The sequence below is a fragment of the Pan paniscus genome, chromosome 17 (genome assembly GCF_029289425.2).
Source record: "Pan paniscus chromosome 17, NHGRI_mPanPan1-v2.0_pri, whole genome shotgun sequence".
Lineage (NCBI taxonomy): Eukaryota > Metazoa > Chordata > Mammalia > Primates > Hominidae > Pan > Pan paniscus.
In genome coordinates this window covers 48,747,502-48,765,634 of record NC_073266.2, presented here as the reverse complement: position 1 = coordinate 48,765,634, position 18,133 = coordinate 48,747,502, and the positions used below count along the sequence as shown (strand labels likewise).

At 36.3% G+C, this 18,133-nt stretch overlaps 1 protein-coding gene across 1 annotated transcript in view; it reads right to left on the bottom strand.

Annotated features, from left to right (window-relative positions):
• Nucleotides 1-11,895: 11,895 nt before the first annotated feature.
• DSG1 (desmoglein 1) overlaps nucleotides 11,896-18,133 on the bottom strand; it is a 36,027-nt gene continuing 29,789 nt past the window's right edge. The window contains exon 15 of the mRNA XM_003830259.5: nucleotides 11,896-17,791. Within this exon, the coding sequence (XP_003830307.2) occupies nucleotides 16,742-17,791 (1,050 nt within the window). The 3' untranslated portion in view covers nucleotides 11,896-16,741. The remainder of the gene's footprint in view (nucleotides 17,792-18,133) is intronic.

The window sequence follows — 18,133 nt, the reverse complement described above, 5'->3', positions numbered from 1 at the left end:
GGCTGGTCTTGAACTCCTGACTTCAAGTGATCTGCCTGCCTCTGCCTCCCAAAGTGCTGGGATTACAGGCGTGAGCCATGGCACCCAGTCAAAAACATTTTTCTAGTGTGAATAAGATTAGCATCTCTTCATGGGATGGGCCAGGGGCCGGGGAGAGATACTGGCCATTTATATTTCTTTTTATTTGCAATATTTATTTCCTTTTTCCTGGTTTTCCACTGGGCTGCTGATGTCTTTAATACTAGTTCTTTCATGTACTTTTGTATATGAGAGAAACCAGCCTCTGTCATACGTGTCACAATTCACTTAATTTGCATATTTTTGAATTTGTTTTGATTTTTTTTGCAATTGATAATGATTATGTTTTTGCATAGGATAGGTTTTTATAAACAATTCTGCTTTCTGTATTAGTTTGTTGTTGTAATAAGTTGTCACAAACTTAGTGACTTAAAACAACACAAATTTATTATCTTACTGTTCTGGAGGTCTGAAGTCCACAATGAATCTTGGGCAAGGTTAGTTCCTGCTAGAGGTTCTTAGGAATAGATGTATTTCCCTGCTATTTCCTGCTTGTGGAGGCTGCTTTCATTCTTTGGCTTATGTCCTCCTTCCAGCAATCACATCATCTCTGCTTCCTTCCTCATGTCTCCTTTATGTCAGCAAATGTACATGAATTCCCTAGGTTGTATTAAGGTGTGGAATTTCTGGGTCATAAGTTAACATTTTTTAACCTGCTAGAGAATACCAACTGAGCTCCCATCAGCAGTTTAAGGAGAGTTTTCTTTACTCACCAACACCAATATCAAAAGCATTATTAGACTTTTAAATTTTAGCCAATTTGTAGGATGAGTATTATATCTCGTTTGCATTTCTCTGATTATTGCTGTGTTGGGCATCTTTGCATATGTCTATTGGCCATTTGCATTTTTCTTTGTTATTAGTATTAATTGTTAATAGTAATATTAAATTATTTAGTTAATGTTATTAATATTAAATATTAATATAAACATTTAATATTTGCATATTAAAGCGTTTCCCCCTTTTTAAACTGCATTGTTCTCTTTGCTAAAAATAATTTTTAGTGCTCTAAGTTATGCATATCTATGTATTATTTGTTGGTTACATGCATTACAAATATTTTGAACTCATTCTGTGGTTCATCTTTTAAATTTTTTAATGAGTTCTTATCGTGACTAGAAACCCTTATTTTCAGTCCTCATTTATAAATTCTTTCTTTTATAGTTAATGCTCTTATGTCTTGTTTAAGAAAGCTTTTTATGTACCTATAATATATTGCCTTACACGTTTACATCTCTAAATTACCTGGAGATGATTTTTGTAAATGGTATAGGGTCAATTTCATCTTTGTTTTTGTATGGATACCTTAATGTTCTAGCACATTAATTGAAAACAGTGTGTTTTTTTGCACTGCTTACAATACCGGCTATAATAAGTCAAAATTTGTGCATAAAATAAGTAATATACGAATAACAATAATAAAATATTAAAAATTTAAATAAAAATAAGTGTTCATAAAAGTGTGTATCTTTTTAAACTGCATACTCTTTTTTCCTTTTACTTACTTGTCTATTCTTATGTCATTGCTAATTTCATTTTAATTGCATAGTTTTGTAGTAAATCTTAATATCTGATGGAGAAAGTTCTCCCACTTTGCTCCATTCGAGTGTTTTGGCTATTCTTGGACAATTGTATTTCCTGTACATTTTAAAATCAGCTATCTATTTCACAGGTGAACTAGGATTTTGATTAGGATTGCAAAATATGTTTAAGTAAATTGGAAAGAATCAAATTTCAATTTTGGCTCAAGTATTAGAATACATAAACAGAGAACATATCTCTTTTTTAAAGTTTATTTAATACAGTTTAATTATGTTTCACTGTCAAGGTCTTACAGAGGCATTTAAAATACTTATTGTTTGGTACTTGAGATTCCTTTGATGCTAGTATAAATGTTATATTTCTTTAATTACATTTTCTTGCAGATAGAAATACAATTGATTTCAGCCTTTTGATTTTTGTGTTCAGTAATTTTGTTAAATACATATTTAAAATTGGAATGATATATCCAAAGATTCTTTTGGAGTTTTGACTACACGATCTTTTAATCTGACAATAATGATAGTTTTCTTTTTCTTCCAGTCCCTATAACCTTTCCCTCCTACTTTTTGAACCATCAATGCCATGTTAAATGAAGCCGTGATAGTGAACATCATTGTTATTTCTTTATTTCAAAGAGAAAACTTTTAATATTCCACTATCAGGTATAATATTTGTTTCATTGATTTTATAGAAATTGTGTATAAGGTTAAGAAAATCTCCTGCTCATAATTTGCTAGGAATGTTTAATCATAAGAACATGCTGGATTTTAGCAAACATGTCATATATATTGGGAAGATTATATGTTTTCTTCTCAATCTATTACTGTGTATATTACATGGATTGATTTTCTAATGTTAACCTAATCGTCCATTGTTGGTAACAAATTCAGATTTGGTCACTAGTACTTTTGGTATATTCCTGGATTCAGTCTGTGACTATTTTGTTTAGGAATTTTCCATCCATGTTCATCACAACCAAGATAATGGACATATCCATTATCCCTAAAAGTTTCCCCATGCAACTTTATAATTCTTCCTTCCCACCCTACCCAGCTACCATATTCCCAGGCAACACTAATATGTTTTCTATCACTAGAGATTAATTTACTTTTTATGGAATTATATGTTATGTTATATATTTATTAAAGTATAGTTTATTTTTTATATATGGGGCTACACAGTGTGTTCATTTTTTGTTTGACATTTGTCACTCAGCACAATTATTTTGCGATTCATACTCAGAGTTTTGTGCATCAATAGTTCATTCTTTTTTTAAATTGCTGAGTAGTATTTAACTGTATAAGTATAGTACAATTGTTTAAACTTTGTTCATCTGTTGATGAACATTTGCATTGTTATCATTTGGGGCTATCTGAAATAGAGTTGCTATAAAAATTTGTGTACACATCTTTGTACAGATTTATAGACATTCATTTCTCTTGGGTAAATATCTGGGAGTAGAATGTCTGGGTCATGGTGTAGATGCATGTTTAACATTTTAAGAAACTGCCAAACTGCTTTCCAAACTTGAGGTATCATTTTGCTTTCCCACCAGCACTTGGTATGGCAGACTTTTTAATTTTAGCCATTCTAATAAGCACATAGTGGTACCTCATTGTAATTTTTAAATTTGTATTTTATTTTTTAAAAATAATTTCAACTTTAATTTTAGACTTAGAGGGTACATGTTGTTACATGGGTACATTGTGTGATGCTAAGGTTTGGGGTGTGATTGATTCCATCACCCAGGTCTGAGCATAGTACTCAATAGTTAGTTGTTTTTTTTTGTTTTTGGAGACGGAGTCTCGCTGTATTGCCTAGGCTGGAGTGCAGTGGCTCAATTTCGGCTCACTGCAATCTCTGCCTCCCAGGTTCAAGCGATTCTCCTGCCTCAACCTCCAGAGTAGCTGGTATTACAGATGCCCGCCACCATGCCCAGCTAATTTTTGTATTTTTGGTAGAGACGGGGTTTCACTATGTTGGCCAGGCCGGTCTTGAACTCCTGACCTTGTGATCTGCCTGCCTTGGCTCCTCAAAGTGCTGGGATTACAGGTGAGCCACCGTGCCAGGCCCAATAGTTAGTTTTTCAACTCTTGCCCTTTGCCTCCCTCCCTACTCTAGTAGTCTCAGTGTCTATTGTTGCTATCTTTATGTCTATTAGTACCAATGCTTAGCTCTCACTTGTAAGTGAGAACATGTAGTATTTGGTTTTCTGTTCCTGAATTAATTCACTTAGCATAATCGCCTCCAGCTGCATCCATATTGCGGCAAAGGACACAATTTCGTTCTTTTTTAGGGCTGTGTAGTATTTCATGGTGTATATGTACCTCATTTTGTTTATCCAGTCCACCATTAATGGGCACCTAGGTTGATTCTATGTTTTGCTATTGTGAGTAGTGCTGTGATGATTAAAGTGCTGTGATAAATTAAAGACATTTAAGTCTTTAATTCATCTTCAGTTGATTTTTGTATATGATGAAAGGTAGGGGTCCAGTTTCATTCATCTGCATATGGCTAGCCAGCTATCCCAGCATCATTTATTGAATAGAAAACCCTTTCCGCATTTGATTATTTTTATCAATTTTGTTGAAGAGCAGATGGCTGTAGGTGTGTGGCTTTATTTCTGAGTTCTCTATTCTGTTCCATTGGTCTATGTATCTATTTCTGTACCAGTACCATGCTGTTTTGGTTGCTGTAGCCTTATAGTATAGTTTAAAATCAGGTAATGTGATGCAGCAAGCTTACTCTATATGGGCATTAATAACATTCATGAGGGCTCCACCTTCATGAGCTAATCACCTCTCAAAGGTCCCACCTCCTAATACCATCACCTTGGGGATTAGGAACCCAACATATTAATTTTGAGAGGACACGAACATTTAGGCAATAGCAACTCTGAAAGAGATCTGAAGGAAAATTAACTAGTTCTAAATGTTACTAATTTGAATATAAATTTTACTGTATTTAGTAGACATTCTTTGTGTTATGTGTTTGTTTGGGGCAGAAGGGTTAATTGCCATTTTTAGGTTCTTTTTGAAGATGGGTTATTTTCTCTTCTTATTTATTATTTATTGGTTTCATAGAGCTGAGTGGAGTAAGAATGTCTTAACTCTGATATCATTTACTGCACATTCTGATGTCTTCATTTTTATCATCTTTGTCAGTTTTTATTTTGTAGAAGTTGAAATGTACATATTTTTAGCTTATTTATTCTTAATTATGGTTCTAGTTTGTCAATAGTTATATAATTATATCCCTATTTATAGTTTAGGTAAATGTACTATGTCACTGAGGCATATTGAGACACGTACAGATTTAGATCTGCTTCAAATTCCAAAACTTCTGTTAACTTGGTTTGTTTCTGTAAGCGAGTTAATTTAGCGCTCTAAATTACAATTTCATTACCTATTTCCCTCCCTAGTGAATTTTGGGAGATTCAATTAGATAGTTTTACGTAAACAAAATAGCATGTAATTTATCCTCTTTGAGTGTGTTCTGCCTTTCAGAATTTCTAGCGTTTATATCTTTAACTTGTTCATTAAAACCTATAGTATGAGGTATAGCTCTGACTTGATTTTTTCTATATATTAAGATCTAATTTTTAGTGATAGTTATTAAATAAAATTTTTCTTTTTTGTTTGTTACTCTGCTTTATAACACATAATTTGTGATAATTGTCTACCTGCATTTAAAATTTTATATTATATTAATGTTTAATTTTTATTTTGGTTTTAATGACTATTAAATATATTATTCATCTTAAAAATAGAATTCATTATCCTCACTTCACAAACCATAATGTTGTAAAAGGAAGGCTTTTAGGCTTTTGATAAAGGTGTTGGTTAAAGAAAACCAGCCAGAAGGCTTCCAGGATTTTTCTAAGGAGGACTGAGCTCCATTACTAATGAAGCCTATTAATTATGTCACTTGTCTTGAGTTTCCCCACTGCAAGGCTTATATTCCAGTTTTCCAGTCTCATGTTTATTTTTGTCTTTATACTGAAATCAGATTAGTTTTCTTGGTGATGAATTCTCAGTAGCCAAGTTTATATAAGATGATGTATAAGGCAAAATATTAATTTACCAATTTGCAGTGAGTAATAGCTCTTTTCATGGGCAGTAACTTTGAAGTTCATATGCTCTCTGCAAAGAATGCCCTCTGCTTGCCATAGCAATCAAGGTAGCAGTCCAAAAATTATTCAGTGGTCATGAACAGAGAGCAAAGATGAGTAGATATTTTGACATACCCTTCACCTAAGCTGTAGGAATATTTGATAAAATATTCTTTCTCCATGAGATAGAAAAATCACATTTATTCTCCCAGAGAACAAAACTTGTTCTTGAGTTTAGCAGGTTCAGAATCTTTCCGTATGTTTGATTTCATCTATCAGGTGATCTTTTATATGTTGTTTTATTTATCAGTCTCACAGAGTTCTAGGAGTACATTTCTACTACCACTATGATTATTTTTATGTGAAGAAAGACATATTCTTGTTCCAATTTTAGAATCCCTTTTTTTTGGACTTTATTTTTCAAATATTTGAAAAATGTTTGGTAAAAAGCAAACTATTTTTTCTTTACCCTACAGCTCTAACTAAAAACTACTGAAGTCTAAACTTTTACATAACTAATCTTTTCCCAAAATGCATGTAAGACAATTGGCCAAGACACATGTTACAATCTCACAAAACATAGCCATATTGTCATTCAGTTTAAAGAGGTGCCATCACAACAATGAGCAATTTGGAAAAAGTAGTTCTGTTTGGAGTGGTGAGAATTTGATAAGCAATATGAAGTAATTGAGGGTCTCAGTTCTTTTATAGACTGTCAATGCAAGGACGGGTTTTAGAACCATGTGAGTATAAATGGACTACATTGATTCATGTGCTCAACAAGTTTCTGTTTGTTGCTGTGCTGACCTCTGTGCATCACACATTAATTCAACATTTGTTATTTAATTATTTGCATACCCAACTAATGGCAGTATAATGTTTTTGTTGTGCATTTTTTTTTTTTTTTTTTTTAGACGGAGTTTTGCCCTTATCGCCTAGGCTGGAGTGCAATGGCGTGATCTCAGATCACTGCAACCTCTGCTTCCTGGGTTCAAGTGATTCTCCTGCCTCAGCCTCCCAAGTAGCTGGGACTACAGGTGCCTGCCACCACACCCGGCTAATTTTTGTGTTTTTAGTAGCGACGGGGTTTCACCACGTTAGCCAGGCTGGTCTCGAACTCCTAACCTCAAGTGATCTGCCTGCCTCAGCCTCCCAAAGTGCTGGGATTACAGGTGTGAGCCACTGCACCTGGCCTGTTACACCTTTTAAAATAAGCTAGGTGCAAGAACATCTCTCAGAGACTGGGTAGATTGGTATGATGTTATTAGTAACAACTTATTAAAATGTTGGGGTTATGTTTACAAAAAAATGATAACTTTAATGAACTCACAGCCTTTCCTTCTGGCAGTAAATAGATATTAAAACCAATTATTTGGCAGGGCGTGGTGGCTCATGCCTGTAATCCTGGCACTTTGGGAGGCCGAGGCTGGTGGAGCACGAGGTCAGGAGATTGAGACCATACTGGCTAACACGGTGAAACCCAGTCTCTACTAAAAAATACAAAAAAAAAAAAAAATTAGCTGGGCGTAGTGGTGGGTGCCTGTAGTCCCAGCTACTCGGGAGGCTGAGGCAGGAGAATGGCATGAACCGAGGAGGCGGAGCTTGCAGTGAGCAGAGATCGCACCACTGCACTCCAGCCTGGGCCACAGAGCAAGACTTCATCTCAAAAAAAAACAAAAAAACAAAACCACCAATTATTCAGGCCATACCTAACTTTGTAATGGTAAAGCCAAGTCATGTATTATAGAAAAATGGTTATATATGTAACCATCTATGGGGGGCAAGCATCTAATTAACATAAATCATACAAAACCATGAAGGCAGAAGTTAATGACATGGGGGACCTGAAGACTTTTCTATTTCACACCACTGGGTTTTGTTACCTAATCTATCAATATGGTAGCATCTGACCCATTCTTATTTACAGGGAAATGTTCAAGAAAGGCCTGTCATGTCAGCAAATTCTGAGGTTTCTCATGGCATCTATTACCAGAGTGCTGCAATATCCCAATAGCTGTAACAGACCTTGACAAAGCTTTCTCCGTATTTTTCTCCTATCATTTCAGTGCCCACGCACCCAAAGGGCCAGCTCCTGCATTTTTTCACTTCACCGATGCCAAAGCCACTTTGCCCACCTTTGCAGCAGATGCAGGGAATTAACTGTCTCAAGAAGTGGCCCTTAGTTATTAACTGATGGCAGCTGGTATGTATAAATACACTATCTCCCTTATTTCTTCGATGGCTTAACTGCAGGGCATGTACTACACTGGCTCCCAGTGTTTTCCCCAGGAGGACTAAGCTTCTATTGCCCATGGTTCTAATTGGCTTGATAGGTACAATTTATTGGTAGATTTCCCTTGCATGTTGCATCTCCCTGTTACCTACCAGTGGTTCCTCTACCTCCTTCCAAAATTGCTCTCTAATCCTGTCTCAGAGTTTGCATTTGGATGAGCCCAATATAAGGCAGTGGTCAAAACAAGCTGAGAATCACGTCTATAATTTATTAAGCTGAAACTGGCATATACTTTGAGACAGACAGTTAATAAACTGAATGGATCAAAACATTTTTCTTTGAAAAAATGTGACAAATTATATTCTGGGTCCAACCAGATACAAACTTTGGTATGAATCAGAGCCTGATATTCTGAGTAGTTTTGAGAAAGTTCTGGAGGCAGAAATTCTTCCTCCTAGGTTTTATATAAGAGCTGAAGAAAGAAGAGATATGACTGAGAAACAGGCACAGACTGGGATATACCAAGTTGCTCAGCTTTCTTTATAAAACTAGGAAAAGCAAGTCTCTCAGGGTCAGCCGGAATTTGTCTTATATGAACTCAATAGACAAGTAGATGACTAGAAACTGGCATCATTTCTAAACTTTTTGACCAACCTAACATTCTCCATTTGTACTTACTATGTTTGAGTTTTTTCAAGGCAATTCATGGTGAGATTTAAATTTAATCTGTTGCTCAGTGAACATTTTTCCTTTTTTTTTTTTTTTCCTGTATGGTACTTTATTGATCTGTCCAGGGCTTTTGTTTTGTTTTTCTCACTTGTTTTGCTACCTGCTATGGTTGTATCACTCACTCACTTGGATTATTGCAGTAGCTCTTTAACATATCTTCTTGATTCTGTGACTTCCTTCCTAAAGTGTCACCACTGTAGGTAGAATGTTCTTTTAAAAATACAAATCTAGGCTGGGCACAGTGACTCATGCCTATAATCTCAGCAATTTGGGAGGGCAAAGCAGGAGGATTGCTTGATCCCAGGAGTTCGAAACTAGCCTGGGCAACATTACAAAACTGTGTCTCTACCAAAAATACAAAAATTAGGAGGAGATGGTGGCTCATGCCTGTAGTCCCAGTTACTCTGGAGGCTGAGGTGGAAGGATCTCTTGAGCTCAGGATGTTGCGCTGCAGTGAGTCATGATCATGCTACTGCACTCCAGCCTGGATGACAGATCAAGAGCCCATCTCAAAACAAACAAACAATCCCAAACCTCAACAAAGCACTCCTCAGCCCCAACTCTCCAGTAGCTCTCCATTACATTCAGAATAAGTCTGTTAGAATGGCCTGCAAGGCCAAACTCAATCTCAACCCTTTCCTCTGGGATCCTACCTCCTGCTGCTTTCCTTCTTTTAATCTCTCCACACACAGAGATCTTGCTCTTCCATGAATATCCCTCTGTCTGAAATGTCCTGTATCCAGATAGCCACATGGCTTGCTCCTTAATGTTCTTCAAATCTCTGTTCAAATATTACTTTCTAATAGAACCCTGCCTCAATTACCCTATATAAAAGTGCATCCCTCATGCCCTGCAATCCCTTTCCTGAATTATCCTGCTTTATTTTTCCCTTGATCATTTACTGTCATCTAACATATCATATATTTACTTGTTTGTTCTTTATTGTCAGACTTCCCCCATGTCCATTCTATCTTGATCATAAACTCCACAAGGAGAAGGACTTTATCTTTCACTGTCATGTCACCACTGCTTGGTATAACTATTTGGAATTCAATAAATATCCATAGAGTAAATGAATGAATACGTGAAAACATTGACAAAGGAAAGAATATATGAGGAAATAGTATTTAAATTGCTACTGAAGGAGGAGAGGATGCTGCCATATAAAAGTGAGGAGGGCTCATGCAGAGTGAATACCATTTGCAAAAGCCAAAACATTTCCTTAATTCATTTCTTTTCAACTTTTCCATTACAACAATCATAGTGCAAATTACTGTCATCCATTGTGGACCAGTGCTACATCAGGCAGCTCCCTGCAGGCTTTTCTGGGACATTCACTGGAAATCCATTGAAATTTTTAAAATAGGGGGTTGACTCAACCTAATTAATATTTTAAAAGGTCACCTAGGTTCATCTATAGAAAATTATTTGAAGAAGGCTGATGTGGAAGCAGAGAGACTACCTAGGAGGCAGTTGCCCGTAGGATGGTGACAGATAAGGATTAAAACTATGAAATGGTTTGGCTCTGTGTCCCCACCCAAATCTCATCTTGGATTATAATCCCCATGTGTCAAGGGAGGGAAGTGATTCGATCATGGGGGTGGTTTCCCCCATGCTGTTCTCATGATAGTGAGTGAGTTCTCATGACATCTGATGGTTTTATTAGCATCTGGCATTTCCCTTGCTTATGCTTCTCTCTCCTGCTGGCATGTGAAGAAGGTTCTTGCTTTCCCTTCGCCTTCCAGCATGATTGTAAGTTTCCTGAGGCCTCCCCAGCCATGCAGAAGTGTGAGTCAATTAAACCTCTTTCCTTTCAAAATTACCCAGTCTCAGGTAGTATCTTTATAGCAGTGTGATAATGGACTAATACAAACTATTAAATGGCTTACTATATATTTTGGTTATAAAATAAACAGAACTTCCGAATGGATAAAATTTGGGTAGTGAGAGAAAGAATGAGATGAAGGAGTACTTAGTTTCTGGTTTGAGCAATGGGTAGACAGGGTAATAATGATTGGAATGGGGAAACTCTGGAGGTAAAATTATAAGTTTAATTTTGAACATTTAAAAAGGGGTATTGATGAGGTCTCACAGAGTCAGTGTAAAATGTTAAGAGAAGAGGGCTTGGGATCAAACTTCGGATTGGATAAATGAGGAACAAGGGAAATAGAATGAGCGAGACTGGCTGATGAAATACAAGGGATATCAGGAGAGAATGGTGTTACACAAGCTAAGACACAAGGGTGTTTCAAGGAAGAGAGAAGGGTTACTTTCTAGATATTTTTCCCAGAGGTTAAGAAAGAGGGAAAAGAGAAAAGTAGGCCTTGTTCTTGCAATGCATAGATCTTAGACAAGCTTGGTAAGGACCATTATGATAATCTGATGGGAGGACTTTGAAGTCTGATGGGACATGGAAAAGAAAAGACAGCATGTGTACGTGAACCTCAAGAAGCTTGATGAAACAAGCAAACAAATGAGGCATTAGCTACAAGGAGGGGTGCAGATGAAAATTTTCTAGGGAGAGGAAGGAAAGGGAAGGAAGAGAGGAGAGAGAGATAGTAGAGGAGACAGGAAGAGAATGAGAGAGAGGAGATAAAATGAGAGTGGAGAGAGAAAAAAGACAGGAGAAAGAGAGAGGAAAGAGAGAGAGAAGATAAAAAGAGAGAAGAGAGAGAGAAGGAGAGGAAACAAAGAGAGAGAGAGAGGAAAAAGAATAGGAAAGAGACTATTAGGGAAGGAGAAAAGTCCTTGATTTGAGCAGAAATGGAGGACTGTGTTTTTGTATGAGTAGGCCACAAATGCATGGAATAAGCCCATGGGAGGGAGGAGAAGATGGGTGCAAGTACAGGTGGATATGGAGGTTTCGCAGAGGAAGTTGAATGCATTTGAAATGGATGACTTTTGATTTCTCAATGAACAACAGGATTAGATCATCAACAAAGAATGAGAAGGGAAGAGGGGGTGTGGGAGGTTTGAGGACAGAGAAGATGCAGAGTAGCAATCTAGTATGATGAGATGGGACATCTCTAAGAGAAGCAGATAGAATTTCAGGGAAGTATCTGATGTTATGCTGAGATTTGAGACTGAGTGATTAATATTTAAAAAGTCAGCTCACTTGGATAATTTGTTTGGCTGTTTGTGTGCAGACAGAGATGGAGGGCAAAAGGTCTGGGGTGAGAGAGAGAGAGCAGGGCAAGTAGGTTGAAGGCATTCACAAAGAGGTGACTCTAGTTGGACTCATGAAGCTAGATTAGACAGAGAGTTGAAGCTGACAGTGAGAAAGTGGTGGGAGTCAACACATTGAAGCTTTGATGAAATGGAGGAATGACAACAACATGAGCCCATGAGCTGGAAGGATGAGAAGGAAATGGTCAGAGGCTGTAGAGACAGAAACTGAGGCATTCCAGGTACCAATATGCCAGGTTATGACAAGAAATGACAGCTGAGTGGAGGGGGGAAATGGAGGTCTAGAAATGAGAATCTGGGCCTTGGGTGATTCATCCACGGGGATGTTTAAGTTACTATGAACACTCTCAGAAGTTAAGAAAGTCACAAAAGACTTTAGGCCAGGATATTGGAGCCTTCATTAAAAGTAGAAACATTATGAAGAAGAGAAGAGAGGGAAAGGATCATACAAGTCTGAAAGAGGTAAGATTTTGTGCAAGATGAAGTTGATAATAGTCTGGAAGTGGCATTGGAGAACAAAAGGAGATGCATCCCAGTAAAGATGAAAGGGTATGATTTAAAGGGCAAAAAAGAAGAAAAGTCATTTTAAAAGAAATAAAATGCTGGTGTAGGCAAAAATAAAAATGCAGAGTATGAAAGAAAGAAAGGTAAAAGTATAAAGATGCTACAAGTATTAAATAAGAACTAAAAATGCAGCTTTTTATCATCTGTTCATTTGTGGGGCTAACCACCTGGTCAAGGCTAGGCTCTAACATCTATAATTAGTGGTCCAGAGAGTAGGTTCCTCAGTACACATTAAAAAAAGATAGCTAGGAAATGGAGAATGAAAACATATTTTAACATTGTGAAAATAAAAGAATTGTATCTCCTCCAATACAGGATGATAATAACTAGATTTGATAACTTTGGTTTTACAGTCTAAAACCTCCCCCTTGCTTACAATTCAGAAAAGATAAGGGAGGCATATTAATAATTTTATTGCTGTATGCATAACTCTTTGGAAATTACAAATCAACTTAAAAAAACCAACAGACAACCAAGCAAGAAACTAGCACCCAAATAATCCAAAAACTTTTATATTGAAACTTGAATAAGACAACCTTGTGTTAAACACCACCAGAGATGAATATTAGAATTTTAAAATGCTTGTAAAATGACAGCAAAAGAAAAATAAGTTAGACTAGGTACAGTTTGACGATAAAGCATTTAGTAATTCAAATACAGCTAAACTGGGGAGAGAATGTAGACAAACAAGATTACACACTGTTTTAAAATTATCTGATGGATAATAGGTTGATCTAGTCAAGATTTGTCCTAACATAAATTGAATAATCTGGAAGTGGAAGACAGATTTGATTTCAAGGAGAGTAGCACTCTACTGTGGACTGCTGTATCCTAGTGCAATGTGAAATGGGTGTTAAAAATCCAGAAATTGTAAAAAAAAGTTGGAATTTATGAAATAGGCATGGGAAAATGTGGCAAATGCTTTTAAAAGTTTGCTTTGGGTCTTAAATGTCTTTCCAAAATAGTCATGGCCATTTATGCTAAAGATTATAACGCCTTTCAACTCCAGCAAAAGTCAAAGGGTGTCATATATTTTGTACCATGACAATCAAACATTGGTATAAATTCAGAAATAAATTGCCAGATAACTAAAAACATCTACTTACTAGAGTAAAAAATGTAATTTTTGAAGACATATAATTAAAATTTTGTCAGAACATTTTCTTGAATAAAAATTATGATGCTAAAAACTTTATACACAAATGTAGAACAGATGTCTAGATGAAGATATATAAATAACCCTAAATATGTACTTTTTCTTTTAATTTTTCAGTGCAAATGCAATTACATCAGGCAATGTGCTTAGAAGTAAATAATATGTAGCAGATATATCTGTAATTCAGTGTCAAAATTAGCTTGAGATGGTATTTTGGTTGATATTAAATGGTAAAGTATTTATAATACACTGATTTTTGCCCCTAAAGATTACCTCTTTAGACAGTCAGATAGATATTTTATAAACATTATGGTTTGTTTTCAAACCATACATACATAGTATTAAATTACTATTTCTTTTTCCTTTTGTTAAGAGCAAGTTGATCTGAAACTCAGCTTGAATCCTAATTATAGTATTCACTTATAAAATGATTTCCATATCTCTTCTTGGTCTATGACATGATGTGTATGATCTAGAGTAAACATCTAAGAAGAAGAATGAAGTTCTGCCCAAAACTTCTTCATTGAAAAATGACATGCCTTTAAATAACGACTAAAATCGTTGATGTCTTGAAAAGGGAATTTTAAAATTTAGGACTAAATGGAAAATCAATGTGCAATCCTGGAAGAAAAAATTAGTTGGAAAGTATCTTCCCAGAAAGATAGGTGACTAATACTTCAGTTTTTCTTGTTTTTCCCATCAATGTGCAATCCTGGAAGAAAAGTTTGGTTAGAAAGTATCTTCCTAGAAAGACAGATGACTCGATGACTCATATGGCCATGTTTTTTCTTGTTTTTCCCATCGTTTAACAGTGTTTAGGAGTTCAGATGTAACTAAATTGGGGGGATCTTAACAACCAATGGATTTTGACAGCAACAGTTATTAAAGACAGTGATTTTGTTGTTTGCAAGACAACCTAAAAAATATCTCTGGAAGATATCAGATGTCTTAAGAAAAGCTTGTGATGATATTTCATATCAAAACAGTAAGCAAGTTTCCTGTGGTCAGCTACCATTCCCTTTAATAAATTACTTAATTAATTCATTAATACTTATTTCTATTCCTTAAAACTCCTGGACCCAGGCATACTCAAGTATGTTTTAATAAATACCTTTTGACTTTATTCCTGGAAAGATTACCCATCCTTAATGTGGCCCCCTAAGTGGCAGAAAAAGAAAAGACTCCCTTCGAATAACTTTATTTATACTTCTGCATTTAGCATACTACAGACTATCAAAATTTTACATATTCTACAGAGTTAAAAGAAGATGTATACTGTGGCTTTTAAAATATTAGCCTTATCTGTTGTTACAGAGCAAAATAGCTCTAGGTTAAATAATTCACTCCTATCCCCTTTTGACCAGTGGAGGAAGTCGAATATTCTTTGGCTTTGTAATTTCCTGGGAAATTTGAGTAATTGGGGTAAATTCTTTAAAAGTTGTATATAATTCACAACTCCAGGGTAAATTTTTTTCTAATTTTATTTTGTCATATAGAGTTTCATTTTAGTGAGCTTATAGTAACATTGTATTTAAGAAAGAAAAAAAATTTCTGTACCATGCAATAGTAAATTTACCTTTTTCTTAGAATGCTTTAATTCTTTTTAGAGATTTTTAATTGGGTAATACTACATAGCAAACACACAGAAATGGTATATCATAAATAGGACATTACTAAATTTTGAAGCTAGAAAAATATGTTATACTATATAATTTGGACACTACCTATAAATCAGCATATATAAGCCAAGATCTTATTGACAAATCAAATCAGGAATTTAAAATTTATGCTAGTGAGAAAAATTAGGGGGTGAGATAAACTAGCAGAATAGGTTTCTATTATTATTTCATTCTTATCAACACCATATTGTCAATTCTGCTAAAGGTTCCTGGTTGATTCCTGCAAAATGGCAGCAGAGGTTTGCTAAAGCAACCACTACTTTACTTACTAAAAGCGAATAATTAGCATGGTATTACTTTACAGAAGAATTCTTTTCCAACTTTCACCATTAAACATTTTACATGTTCTAAAAACATTTTTTTAGATCCCCTTACAAAAAAATTCCCCAAAGCTTAAGCATACTACAAGCTGCTGCTGCTTTTTTTTTTTGTCCGCAGCTCGGCCTATGTAAATGATTTTAACTTCAGAGCTATGTAATAAAGAGCTGGATATGAATGAATATCACGTACTAAAAACAAAACCTGAAAACACAATTCAGTTCCCATCTGCTTACTTGGAAGGTCATTTGCCACTAGTGATGACAACCATGTCAGGCCTCACTTGCTTCAATTCGAGAAGTAAACTTAGTGAGTTTTGCTTTCTTAAGTCAAAACCACAGTGGTAAAGGGAAAGACGAGTGTGATATTCCTCAACCTCACCAGTAAGCAATATTCGTCAAGACTACATCTATCACTAAACACAAACTAGAATCAGAAGAATCCTTGACTCCACAGGAGATTTAACTGAGGCCCCAAATTAAGTTTCAGGCTCAGGCATTGCTAGTTTACCCTGAAGAAACCTCATCCTATTGCCACTCTCTAATGGAATTTTCCTCCTAGGAAACACTTCCTAATTTGGAATTTATTTTCTCTAGTGCAATAATTAAGGTAGGAGTGCTTGATGGCTTGTGGACTTGACTATGTAGTCAAACTTAAAAAAAATGGTTAACCCTTGTGTAAATCTGTGGTTGAATTTTTATTTATGTTATCTGTGAAACCGACAGGGCATCTGGCACACATTTTAGATTTTTCCCATAGACATGAACATATATTGCATATTTAGTTCTTTTTGAATTTTGCTCGAGCTATATGGAAAAGCAAAACAGAGCAAGGAGAATTATGCCAATTGCCGTCGTAAGGCCAGTTACATGCTGGAGATAGACTACAGGCCACTCAGGCACAAAGAAGACTCTGCCTCAAGTTTTAGTTCCTTAGTCCTAATATAAGAGAAAAGTTTATGAACGCTAAGGAGAGCTCTCCCCTAGCAGCGGTGTTTCCATTTATTTTTCTCATTGTGATTTCTCACCTTGCTCCTAGATGACCTGAGCACGAAGTTGTGCGTTATAAATCACATTGTTAGTTTTTTAGTGGTGGGAATTGGATCTAAACCACAATGACTATGAAAAAGTGAGCTGGGGTCCTGACTACTTGCTATATTGCACGGTACTATACTTTGTGATTCGACTTCGAGCTGTGCTAGGGGAGGCGGACCCAATGGTTTGGTTAAAGTGATGGTCAGAGGAACTCCTCATGTGGCCAATGCTGGCTGTCCCTCCCAAGCTGCTCAGGCCAATGCCACCACCACTTATGCCAGCTCCACTCAGGGCACTGCCCCCAGCACCCATGCTGGTGCCAACCAGGCCACTGCTGCCTATGCCACCGCTGATCCCAGTGGTGCCACTAATTCCAGTTACGCCAGCACCAGAAACAACCCTCTCTGTCACAATGACATTGTGGGCATTGGCTAACTCGGGGTGCATACTCAGACTACCTATCATGCCGGAAGTTGGTTGGATTACTCTTTCTGTCACTACCACATTTGAAGACTCTCTAGGATGATGGATAGTCAGAGAGGTGGGTAGACTAGAGCTTGGTGCTATTACCCTTTCTGTCACTATAACATTCGACCCATCTCGCAAGTCAGGCATCTCTAACATTCCATGCAAATCAGCGCCAGAGATTGGGCCGACCACTCTCTCTGTCACCACCACGTTTGATGCTGGTCGGTTATCGTGAATGTGCACAGAGGGCTTCAGAGTGTCAGAAGTGGTGTAAGACTCGGTCACAGTGACATTACCATAGCCCAGAGGATCGAGAATAGGCTTAGGATGCTGTACACCAGGTCCCGAGGGATAGGTGCTCTCAGAAATTACTGTGGTAGTGCCGAAATGTGGGGAGATTGGTGGATGTCCACTAACAATGGGCTCTGTTTCCTGAGGAAGGCAAACTGGTTCAGTGCTTTGCGGTGGCCAAGAAGGATCAAGGTCTGGATATGATTCTTTTCCTAGGCTGATGTCTGCCAACTTCTTAAATTTAGGTCCCAGGGTATCCAAGAAGCTGTCATCCAGGTCTTCTCCAATGAAGCTACAACAACCCACAGAGCCAGCAGGGGAACCTACACCTTCGATGTCATATATGAGCAAACAGTCATTAGATGGGCGTCCTTCATCTTCATCTGCATAAGCATATGCTTTCTGAATTTATAGGAGAAAGAGAAAGTGAAATTATGAATGCATATTTAACAATAATAGAACAGCCTTTATCATTAGTTTTTCTTCCAGAGCATTTCCAAAGAGGAATGAAATAAAACAAGATTCTAACATACTAGAGATGCTCTAAAAATCATTTTATAATTATTTGAAATAATTTGGTTAGAAATCATTTTAAGTATAATTCCAATAATATGATTTTAAAAATTTACTTAGATGGACTTATTTATAATTGTGTACTTTGGACATAAAACCATACACAAAAAAATCACATGAATTATTTATAACAAAGTTAGAGGGAAGTATATAAAAATACTGAACTTGAAG